This window comes from Chondrus crispus, genomic scaffold (genome assembly GCF_000350225.1).
Source record: "Chondrus crispus Stackhouse genomic scaffold, scaffold_14, whole genome shotgun sequence".
Taxonomy (NCBI): Eukaryota; Rhodophyta; class Florideophyceae; order Gigartinales; family Gigartinaceae; genus Chondrus; species Chondrus crispus.
The window spans coordinates 541,624-553,989 of NW_005179015.1; the positions used below are offsets into that span (position 1 = coordinate 541,624).

At 52.8% G+C, this 12,366-nt stretch overlaps 1 protein-coding gene; it reads right to left on the reverse strand.

Moving 5' to 3' along the window:
- Positions 1-282: 282 nt before the first annotated feature.
- On the reverse strand, positions 283-1,678 carry CHC_T00002488001 (hypothetical protein). XM_005713750.1 is given in 2 exon segments: positions 283-1,468; positions 1,469-1,678. The coding sequence occupies 1 exon segment, from the start codon at positions 1,676-1,678 to the stop codon at positions 1,469-1,471; it is 210 nt and encodes a 69-aa protein (XP_005713807.1). The 3' UTR covers positions 283-1,468.
- Between the last annotated feature and the right edge of the window lie 10,688 nt (positions 1,679-12,366).

Consider the following 12,366-nt stretch of genomic DNA (forward strand, 5'->3'; position numbering starts at 1 on the left):
CGTCACGTCGTCCGTCGCGTCGAGCCACGGCTCGGTCATTGATAAGGAGCTCCTCGATCGACGATCTCTCTACTCCGGAGTTGCTCTCCTCTCCTTGGCGCTCCGGATCGTTCTTGTTGGAAGATGGCGCGAGACTCCCGATTGCCCCCTCAATGAAACGTCGCAAATCGGTCCTCATTGACGTGAGGATTACCATTTCTCTGTTCTCTCTTCTCCATTTTTCTTTTTTCTCTCAGCTGCCTCGAACAATGAGGCGAGTCGCGAGAACAGGAATCCGGGGTGTTAAGCAGGGGTTCGGTCGTCTTTGGCGTACGTACGGAACTCATTTTACATGGCCATGCCGACGGCGGCATTGTGTCTTGCACGATGGCTCACGACGGTGTGATCGGGTGACCTGGTGTACTTGTGCCATGGGCTGTAGCCAGCCCTCCTCTGTTTTCGTGCGACCAACAAGTACGGTTTCCCCCTAGCTTTGTCAATAAAGTTTCGAAGGTTACCCCCTTGGTCCATTTTCGGCTGTTACCGCTCGTCCAGCGTTTTTCTGACGACCTCTAAGTATTTTCTTGGTTAATTTTCGCATCACGAGGACGGATCTCTGATCCAAGCGCCCTGTCTCGTGCGCGTGATCGTGTCTCAGGAGGTATCCCACCTCAGCCTGAGACTACAGTGAATTTTCGTTTTCGTGGTTCGACTGCGGCGGCTCTTGCATTCCGGTGAGGGAGGTTTTCAGATGAAATCGCCTAAGTCCCTTTTTTTCTGCTCTGGCTTGGGGGTGTTGTCGACGGTTAACGTCGCTCTCCTTCTTCGACATCTCGTACGGGACGGTCGTGTTCCCCTTTTCCTTGTTTGCCTCTTCGCGTGGCGGCGGGTACAGACTTGCGTGTGCCGTTTGTACGTTTTCTACGTACCCAACGCTTCACGCGCTCGACCCGTCACTCATCCCTCTCTGTCTGCGTCGTCTCGTCCTTTCTACGCTACTGCAGCGTTTCCCGAGGCCATCGTGATGGCTGTTCCCGACTCCCTATAACGTCTCTCGCTCCCCAGACAAGCCGAGCTTGCCATATACCGTGGAGGACGTTCTTCCGTGTACCGCGGCCGTATCCTCCTTCTAATGCCCGATATACCCGCTGATCGACGTTCACAGGACGCGGTCGGTACCTCTGGACCTCCAAGGTGAACGAAACAAAAGAGAACGCAAACAAAAAATAATAATAATACAACAAAAAACATAGTAGGGCATAGCTACGGATCGGTGGCTGCGTCGCGCGTATGCCAGAAGTACCACAGGGACGTCAGTGTTAGTCGCAATCGACGCGTTGTTGCTAACGTCGTGGTGGAACTATGCTTGTCCTTGTCGCGGTTTTGCCTCGGTTAGTAATTATTTCTGCTCAACAAGCCTCTGTATCGGGGCTTGCGGAGCGGCGTCAAGGCGACTGGTGCGTCCCCTTTTGATTATCCCTTCCGTCAATCAACAATATCCCCTGTTGCGGAAGGGGGTGGGGCTCCTCCCCCTCCAGACTCTTCCTTCAGTTTTCCCGTCTCGTGCACACTGTGCCTTTCCCGTCGGATACAGTCTTCTCTTGGTCGAATCGACCCGCGATACCTCACATCTCCTCCCTCGTCGTAGCTTACTTGTCTTGACCAGGCCCCCGCATCGGTTCCTTCTTTCCTTTCTCATGGCACTAGCCTTCGTCTGGTCGTTGCAGACTCACTGATCGACTTGCGCCGCTAGAAGTCGTGTCCTAGACAACGGCAGAAAAAATAAACATAACATAACAAAACAAACGCACACAAAAAAACGAACAACCAACTAAAACCGAAACAATGGAGAGAGATGGTGAGAAGAGAAGGGGGGTTGACGTTGTAAACTAGTAAGTACGCTGATCGTCAGTAAACGCGTCGTGGCTCTTGTCGTTCGCAACTGTCGGGTGAACCGTGTTGTCTCGTCGAGACGTCGACTCCTTCGGCTATCTCCCGTTCCCAACCCTACTCGTTGCCCTCTCTGCTCCGCTTGGTGGCTCTCCATAAAACGCGGGTTGCGTGGGGATCGGGGGTCAGTCTTAAATCCACACTGCTCCCGTTCCTACAAAAAAAGGCGTCTCCTGCGCGGTAAGCGCTCGTTGCGCCTCGCTCCTCCTTGTCATCTTTCCGTGAAGCAGGTTGGACGGGGCCGCCGGTGGCGGACGTTTTCGGCTTCATACGCAATTTGTAGTCGCGGGTCGCGATCTGACTTCGATATTTGGGCAACCAGCCCTGGCTAGCAACAGTAGCTGAGCGGGCAACCGGCGATTTCGGGCGGCCATCCTCAATTTTGATTAGGATTTCGGGGAAGGACTGGTGCTCATTTCTCATACTGTTCATTCGACAATCCCCTCCCGGCATTTCTCTAGTAATTCTGGGATAATTTTCGCTCCTCCTCCATGCGGACTCCTGCTCTCGATCTTAAGTTCACGTGTGGGCTTCGGTGACGCGTTGCCATTCAGTCGAGCGTAACACCTCCTCCGGGGGTATGGTGACATTCCCCATTCCTCAACGACGCGCCATGCATCGCTTCCTCAAACTTCTGACTTCTCTGCCGGCTCTCCTCTGCATTCTTTCTTGACAACAGCTATCCAGGTACCGCTTGCGTGACTTGCGCTGGCAGGGGCAACCGTTTCCTTCGGAAATACGTGACGGCCGCACTGCGGGGTAACCGCTCAATGGGTTCCCACGTCGCGTCCTCGGACGTATAACCATACCACCTTACTTTGAGAATTAATTTCTCCTCGTCGTAGCCGTGGTCAACGATGTTGTCGATCACGTATTCCGTGTTTTCCGTTTCCTCTCCTTTCTCTGAACTGTTTCCTTCCCCCTCCTGAAGATCTTCCAATTCATCTCCTTCTCTGGACTTTCCGAAATCGCGCAGGTCCGGAGATGTCTCCGCTGTCGGCGCTTGACTAACTAGATTGTCCTGGTCCCCTGACGTAGGCGCACGGGTGTGAGGACGTTCCTCGTCCTCCATTACTTCTTCTTCTTCGTTTAGCTCCGGGTCTCCCTGGAATTGTAGCGCTTGACGTAGGCCAGTTATCGGCGCATAGTCCATCGGGCTGGAGCTAACTCCACCCTGTCTCGCGATACGCGCTCCTCCTGATCGCCAATGGCAATGACTACCGTATGTTGATCCGATCTTTTAACCTGATAAGGTCTTGTGGCGACTTGTGCCAGCTTGTGTTTTGGTTCGCTAGCCGTGCCCTGCTCCTTCCGGAGGAACACGTAGGACCCCGGTGGGATCTCATATTGCGGCTTGCGAAGGCGTGCGTCGAAATTTCGCTTGTACCGGGCTTGTTCCTTCCGCAAACTCCTATCGGCGCCTCGCATTAGGCTCTCCAACCACGACTGCCATTTCAGGTAGTATGCTCGTGACGAGCTAAAGTTCTCCAAAGTTGGTTGCGCTTGTAACGCAATGCTTCTCGGCGCCCGAGCTAACACCAGCTCGAAGGGCGCAATGTTTGTAGTTCGATGAACTTGCGTGTTGTATGCGAACGTCACAGCGTCGCTAAATAAGTCCCAGTCCTTGGGATGCTCTCCAACATATTTTCGCAACGCGGAAGTCAGCGTGCGGTTAAACCTCTCAACTTGTCCGTTGGCTTGCGGGTGGTACGTAGTCGTGAACACATTGCGTATGCCGAGAATTCGGCAGACATTCTGAAAGAACCGGGCCGTGAACTGTGTTCCATTGTCGGACAGCAGTTTGACCGGCGGTCCGTACACGAATACTCAATGGTGAACGAAGGCTTGTGCGATGTGCGCAGCTGATATCTTCTTCAACGGTACGGTTCGTACCAGTTTCGAGTATCGATCGCTGATCACGAGAATGTACCAATTTCCTCGTTTAGTTGTAATTAGCTCGCCGAGGATGTCGATGGCGACAAACTTCAGCCGAGCTTTGGGCGTGAACAGCTTCACTTCCTTCGTGTTTCTTCTTAACTTCACCCTTTCCCGCGCACATGCGGCGCAATTCTTCGCGACTGCATAGCATTCTAGGGCCATCGTAGGCCAATAAAAATATCATCTCAAAGTCTTGTAAAGTTTCCTGCCTCCCGGGTGGCCTGCCAATTTTGCGTAATGGCTCAACCCTAGGACGCGATCCCTTAACGATTGTGGTATTACCACTTGTACAAACTCCGCCGCAGTACGGCATAGAGTTCCTTCGAGTTCCTCGGTCTCCGTGCTGAACGTTCTCACCTTTCCGGCGTCCATTTCTTCCTTGATGCGGTTGCAGAACGGGTCGACGGCTTGCTCGCGAATGTGCTCCTCCGGAGTGACAGCTTGGAATTGATCGAGGCGCTCAGGGGCGGTCCCCCCCTCAAGAGCGAGGATGTCGTTTAACGCGTCAAAACTGTCCTCGTCCTCCACCGTTCCCTCGGCCGGTTCGGCCATAAAGCATGGGATTTCGTCGTCGATTTCGTCGACGGTTTCTCCTGCGGTCCGTAATCTTGACAGGGCATCGGCTTGGCTGTTCGCCTTGCCCTTTTTGTACTTGATTTCGAAATCAAATTCCGAGAGGCGGAGCCTCCATCGGATTAATCTCCCGCTGGGGTCGGTTACGTTCATCAACCACCTCAGTGAGGCATGGTCGGTATGCACAATGAAGTGCTCGCCATAAAGATATCGTCTTAAAGTCTGTACGGCCCAAATTACCGCTAGACATTCTTTTTGTGATACAGAATAGTTTCTCTTGGCTGCGGCTAACGTTCTTGAAAAGAACCCGATAGGTTTACGTTGCGCATCCGGGTGTGTTTGAAATAGTGCAGCGCCTATTTGATAGTCGCTTGCATCGGTATCTACCGAGTAGGGTAGGTTCTTCTTCGGCAGCGCCAACACCGGTGGCGCCAAGATAACGTCCTTGAGCTTATGAAAAGCTTTCTTGCACGGTTCGTCGAATCCTTCCAACTGGACCGGTTGTCCCTTCTTCAACAGTTGATTGAGCGGATGCGCGATTTTCGCATAATGCGGAACGAATCTGCGGTAGACATTACAAAGTCCCAAAAAGCTCCTGAGCTGGGTCTGCGTTTGAGGGTACCTCACTTGTTCCAATGCGACGGTTTGCGCAGCGTCCACTTCCAATGTGCCTGGCCGAACGACATGGCCCAGGTACTTGATCTTTTCGACCAAAAATTCACACTTGCGAAGCTTGAGCTTCACACCTGCCTTCTCCAATACAGAAAGTATTTCATCCACGTGCACGATGTGCTCCTCCCACGACTTGCTAAAAATTATTATGTCGTCCAGATACACCAAACAGCACTTCCAACGGAACGGAGAGAGCAGGATATCCATTGCTCTCTGAAACGTCGCTGGCGCGTTAGTTAGCCCGAAGGGCATTCTTGAGAAGCGATACAGTCCTGAGTGACACAAAAATGCGGTCTTGTCGCGGTCGCGCTCAGGGATAGGCATCTGCCAATATCTCGAGATCGCGTCCAACGCGGAGAAAACCTTGGTGTCACCAAGCGAGTCCAGGCACTCATCCATGCGCGGTAAAGGGTACGTGTCCTTTACCGTCACCGCGTTTAACCGACGATAGTCTACGCAAAAGCTCATCGATCCGTCCGGCTTCGGCACTAATAAAACGGGCGACGCCCATTCTGATTGCGCCGATTCGATGACTCCTGCTTCTAACATTTTCTGTACTTCTGCGTCCTCGACCTCCCGAGCCTTTGGACCGGCTCGGTAGGGAGCTTGTGCAATTGGCCTTGTATCCGGGGCCAGTTCAATCCGGTTGACCGTGGTGTTGATCTCACCGAGGGTCCCATCCCACATGGGGAATACTTTTTCAACATTCGACGGAATCTTTCGCGCAGCCGGTCCGGCACGTGGCTCAGGTCGAGTTCCTCCACGTCTGGCGGGGGAGGCTCAATCCGCCGCTCCGGCGTCGTAGTTGCCGTCGCCGAGAGCCTTTCCTCCCGTTCTCCTTGCTGTTCCTCGCGGTCTTGATCCGACGGTTCGCATCTTGCCTCGCCCGTAGGCGTCTTGGTGGAATTAGGAAAATTTTCCTTCTTCCTTTCTTGAATTCCGAGAACTTCACCAATGGTGGTTTTGCTCTCGAGCGCGGCTCTCGGGTGCGGTAGTAATTCTGCCACCACTTGGCCTTTTTGCACCCTGACAGGGTACGTCCTAAAATTTGCAACGAGTAAACGAAATGGCCGGTCAGGCTCAACCTGAACGACACCATTCGTGCACGTCAACCCGTGCCTTTCGTACAACGACGAGTACGGCTGAACCACGACCAAGCCCGCCCTCTTCGAGGTGCATTCCACGACGCGCTGCGTCCCTGGCTCGATAGTTGTGGCTCTTGCCACTTTTACCGTAGGGGAAATTCGCTCCACCTTTCCATCATTCTCGTCCTCTCCTGCGACGAGATTCTTCTTCCCTTTTATCGTCGAGAACCGCCTAACTGTCGGGACCTCCGAGAAATCCGCCAACTCAACCGTTTTCTTCCTTGGATAAATTGCTTCCACAAACCGGTCACAGTAGTCCGCGCTTAGAATTAGTGGAACGGCTAGTTTTTCGCATACAATAAACTCGGCTGCGGTCACAAATTTTCCAAGCCTTACGGGCATTCTAATTGTGCCGAGAGTCCGGAGTGGCCTATTGTTCGCGTCGCCAATGTCTTGGGTCGGTCCGTAGGACACTAGAGATTCCATTCCAGCCGGGAGTTCCGATTTTCGCACAAGGTTTGGTCCCGCGCCGGTGTCTGATACAGACAACACCCCGCTCATCAATCCGATTGTGGGTCCAATGTCCGCGTAAACTTTGTAGCTTTTTCGCGCAAGAACCAAAATCTTCTCAGGACACTCCCTTCGCTTAACCCTGTACCAGGGCCTTCGAACTTCTTCCAGCGGATGATCTCGGGCTCGGCTCAAAATTCTCTTGACTTGAGCTGGCCCTTTGGGCTTATCCACCAATCCAACAACCTCCTCATCGGGGTCTGATTTTTCCCCTAGAGACGGGGATCGGGGCTGAGCCCCGGGCACAGTACGTCGACCCTGTGCCTCTCGAGACTCATGCGAGATTCCCCTCTCTAGTTTTCTTGCAGCGGCGGGATGCTTCTCACATCCGACGGCGCGGGCCCCGCGGTGGGCCCTCTGAAGGGTTGGTTCGACCTCGGCGTTGAAGCACTCGGCGTGCTCGCCGTCTGCCAATCGAACTAATTCTTGACCTTCAGGTAACTCGTCGATGGTATCCCTAACCACTCCATCGGAGACAACGCCTCATAATTTTCCAAAACTCGGTGCATTTCCCGGAGGGAAAGAATGCACGTTGGGGCGGCGTGCCCCTTTTCGTAACAATGATAGCACACCAGTCCGTGCGTCTTGACGGGATATTGCGGCCTAGGCCCTCCACGGGCCGGCGGCCTTCCTCGACGTTGCGGCCTTCCCATCCAGCCCGGCCTTCGAAACGGTGTACCCTTATCTTCTATCGGAATGCGCGGCGCTGGCGTCTGGCCGCGCCCCCGAAACATCATCACGGGATCCGTGGGCTCTGAAAACGACTCCGTCGTGTATGTGGGCGTCGGTAGAGTTGACGACCCGCTTGCCCCGTAGTCCTCGTGTCCGTAGCCCTCCGATGGCTCAATGAACTCGCCTTTGGCTACCAACGCTCCTTCGTAGTGATTTTCGCTGCTTCCATGCGCATCGCGCTCATCTAACGCGGAAATGGACTCGGCTAAATGGACGGCGGCGTGACTTTTGCGACCGGGATAAGAAGCCCTCGGCTTCTTACCTGCCCTAATTGTCGACAGCGTCTGAATCGTGACCTTCTCGGTGTTCTTGTCCTTAGCGCGGCTCGCTGAGCCATGCGCCTTCCCGTAATTAACTAGTCTCAAAAACGAAACGTCCTGATTGTCTTGCCGGTATTGAGATACCATCGGCTTGATACTCGAATCGAGTCTTTCAATAAACATCTTCATTTGTTCTTCCATCGAATATTCCTTTCCACATCGGTTGCTTGCGTCCGTCAGACGGATATAAAATTCCATCTCGTCTTCAGACGGTCTTTGCTGAACTTCTCGCAATGCGAGCACGCCTTGACGGATCGCCTCGTCGGTTGCGAAACTCCTCAACAACCACTGTACGGCCTCCGGCCAAACGAATACCTTTCCGTGATGGGCCCGGCCGTCTGAGACACCGAAGTGTACTGTCTTAAGGCGATGCCGCTTAAAAATTCGGGCAACAAGCGGATCGCTTGCCCCTCGTTCATTTCTTGAGTATCGAACTCTTCAACTAATTTTGCCAAAAAATCCAACACAAGGACCCCGTCCTCACCTTTCAACGTGTTGTCCTTCTTCACTTTAGGCGGAATATCTCTCCTGATTTTTCGTACGGCGGTCCGCCGGGAACTTGACAAATATGTCTGTGGGTTCCGCAAGCGGTACGTTCGGTACGAAAGTAATTTCTTGAAGAGGTAGTTGGTCGGATTCAGCTCCTCCAACTCCTCCCATCGCGGCCCGCGCCGCGTTGCGACATCTTCGGGCTCCGCGTCCTTGTCTCTCCGCGAGGCGGACGAAGTGACTCCGCCTCGTCTGGAGGAAATATCTTGCTTGACGAAATTCCGTTTCCTTCTTCTGAACGGCGTTCGGAATCGTCCGAATGGTTCCACGAACCGCCGTTACCATCTTCGGAGGGACCAAGCGACTCCGACTGTGAGTCGCGGTTCTCCGGATCGTCACTACAGTGACCCTTGCTTGCACGTCGCTTGTCCTTCTTCGAGGGCTTCGACTTGGAGCTCCGCTGACGAGCGGGCTTGTCCTTCTTCGACCGACAGTCGCCCTCTCTACTCGAAGGGAGCGGCTCGTCGTCCGATCCTTGCGGAGCTTGCTCCGCGGCCTGCTCAAGGTCCTTGAGACGTTGCGCGGCGCGATCGAATCGGTCATCAATGCTTGTTCTAAATTTTCCTAAGGACTCCAAGGCTTGATTCGCGTCGCGCCTCGCGTCCTTGACTGAAATTTTCAACGAAGCTAGGACCTCCGGTTCCAGACCGTCGGTCGCCTCACCTCGCTCCTTCTCGACGAGATCCACTCGAGCCGACAGCTCTCCCAAAACGGTGTGGACCTCGGATGCTTGCAACTCCAGTTGCTTCCGGACGAGGGCTAATTCAGCCTCGAGATTTTTCGTCATCTCTTGGCGAATTTCCTCGCCCATCTTCTCAAACCTGTAGGATAGGTTATCCTTGTCGGCTTCAATCCCCGTCGGGGATTCTTGACCTTCGGGATCCGTGGCCGTATTGGCCTGGCTTCGGGTGCGAGGACCTCGCGGGATCCTCGACGCCCTTGCCGATCCGCTCCTACTCGCCCCGGGACCCACGTCTCCGGGGGCGCTTGTCGACATGATTTGTTTCCAAAAACGAACCTAACTTAACACAAAGAAAAAAATAGAAAACGCCACCGCACCTAAATAAACTTACGTCGCAGAGAAGACTCCTGTAGTCCGTTTCAGCTTACGCAGTTTCTAGGTCGGGTCTCCTGTACGCAATTCTAGGTCGGGAGACCACTTTTGTAGTGCAATGCGCCTGTCAGGCAGAGACCGAGGTCCGACGGTCCAACACAAACAACAGCAACAACAACAACAACGGTACAGCGCTACGGAGTGTTCGAAGCTCCCTGTCCTCTTTAAGCGGGTTTGCGGCCCGCAGTAGCTCGGATCCCTGATAAGGGGCGGGGCAAAGAGAAGGGCCCAGCCCGGGATCGGTAAATGGTGGTAGAGACTTGTAAAGGCAACTGCTCGACGAGTTCGGAGGGATGTTAGGTAAACCTGGTCCGATGGGTCGTAAATCCGATACTCGAAGAGCGCCTTGTACACCTTATACCCTTGATAAGGTCTTCGACGGGGACGTCGCAACGTAGCCCGTCGGGAAAGAAGAAAACGTAGCAGCGCTACACCGTCGTACTGCCCGATGGCAAAGTACCAAAAACGGATCGGTCGCAACCAGATTCCGATGGAGCCAACACTGAGAAAAGCACCACTGGTGCACCAACACAGAAGCCCGATGGCAAATGACGTCACGTTGCGGATCGCAATCCTACAAGGTGGGACCAACTCAAGATTAAGGGAAATTAGGATAGGGAAGTAAAGGAAAATTGATAAGGAAAAAGGGGACCCCCGAGCGCAAAGGATAAAGTAATCTGTAGTTAAAGGGAATGTCTTGTAAAAGACGTACTTCAACCAAGGCGATATCAGACTCTGGCAACTCTGGTTACCTTTACTGACTTGGTCGTCAGAGGGCTAAGGTATATATCGCCCCGCCGGAGCCAGTACAGTAGCTCGCGGCGCTAGATTCTAGATCTAATCTAGTGTCAGCAAAATTAATGCCAACTAATTAACTAAATAAAATAAAATAATTAAAAATTAAAACTGTGCAATTATTCACACGTGCGTCCCCCAAACTTGGACTACTTTTCATATCCAAATATTTTCCTTTCTTTTCACCCCCCTTTCCAGGTGCGTATTGCACTACAACTATGAGACTCTCACAGACTCGGTTCTTCGCACCTACCTGGACGACAAGGGTCAAGATTCACAAGAGTCTATGACTCTGGACACGCTCTTCGATGTTGGGGAGCGCGACTTTCGAATGGATATGACAGAAAAAACGCCCGCCCCCCAGATGGATTCTTTGTCAGTATCGTAACACACCCTACTTCGCCGTAACGGTGTTGGATGGTTGCTCAATAACAACCAAAATGTTGCCGTTGGTAATGTCCTGTCTGCAATCAGGCCCAAGTCGCTCCGTGAGCGGTTAGAATCTGACCTCCAGTTTTCGCACTACCAGGGTAAAAAGGACTTCAAGAAATTAATAAGGCATTCTGTTGAGCTTTCAGATGCTTTCCAGCTCGTAGATACAGGTTTGAAACACGGTAAGAAGTTTGAAGCTGACCGCAGTGGTGGCGGAAGTCGTGGAGGAAGTTCACATGACCAACCGACTCCCCCTGGAAAGTTTGGTTCGAAAAAACCTTCCCCGAACAGTTCGAAGTCACAGAGGAGGCCTTCCGACTGCCCGTACGACCTCTGTAAGCAAAATGCCCTCAAATACAGAATGTTTTCTGCACTTGCTGAAGCAAAGTTACGAGACGGTCGTGCAAAATCAACTTGTAGCCAGCGAAGCGAAAAAACCTCCTACACCACCAAATCGTCATGGGTTAGGGATAAACCCGCTGGAACCTCGGGTCAACTCGCCACCAACAACCAAACCGATCCGGTTGGCAAGGATAAACCGTCCTGCCAAGTTGCCGTTTCAGATGGTGAAACCTCTCTCCATGCTTTCGGTCGGTGTGACGATGGAAGCGACTACAGCATTGCTTCTCCTCGTCTTGCAGGAAAATGTGACATCCAGGGCATTGGCAAGATGAAAGCAATTACCCCGGTACGGTTAAGTGTTGCACTTAAGTCTGGACAAGATGCGCATTATTTCACTTTTTCTCGCTCATGGGCAGCCCCCCGCACGGTTCTACATCTAGCCTCCGAACGGCTGGCTTTAGAAAACATTTACTTCCTGGTCGCGGACGAAGACCTTTGCTTGCGAAGACCTACTCATTGGTCTTCCTTCTTTCAACACTCGCAAATCGACACGAGGAACCTCCTCGAAAATATTCGCGCCGTATTGGATGGCACTGGTTGCTCCCACATTGGGAACCCAACGTCCTTATCTCGTGGCGGAGCTGTAAGCCGTCTCATGACCGCACGCCTCAACCATATGCGCGACTACGGAGCCTTTTCGGACAGCAGTAGTAATCTTGTTTCCGACCGCCCGCGTATTAATTTCAATACTGCCCGTACGGAAGAAGATCCACTTCCTGACCCTTCTCTACTGGACCCAGTAGATACTGACCAGCGTGGAGAAATCCACACGGAAGTTGAGACTATGAAGAATACCGCCTCGAATAATGGTCTGCCTCCTCGGCACAATAAGATGCTCGGGGAACTCGAGGGAATCAACATTGATGTGTTCCGGATATTCTTTTCACCAGAAATACCGGCACGAATTAAGCCTCTCCGCATAGAGTTGACATCCGATGTCTGTTCAGTTAAAACTCGCCTGCGAAATTACTCACAGGAACAACTTGCGTTATTGAAGGATTCGGTCCCTAAACTATCCGAAACGGTATTGCGTACCCAAATCCAACCTCACCGTGGGCGTGTGTACCTCTTCTGGTTTACAAGCCATGTGCTGCCCGTTTTCGGTTTACAGTTACCTCCGACCGGGGAATAAGTTTACCATCCGACACCAATACCCTATGTCTCACTTGGAGCATGAGCTGACAAATATCCTATGCGTCACTTGGAGCATGAGCTGACAAAACTCTCTGAGTCACTTTTTCGCGACTTTCGTTTT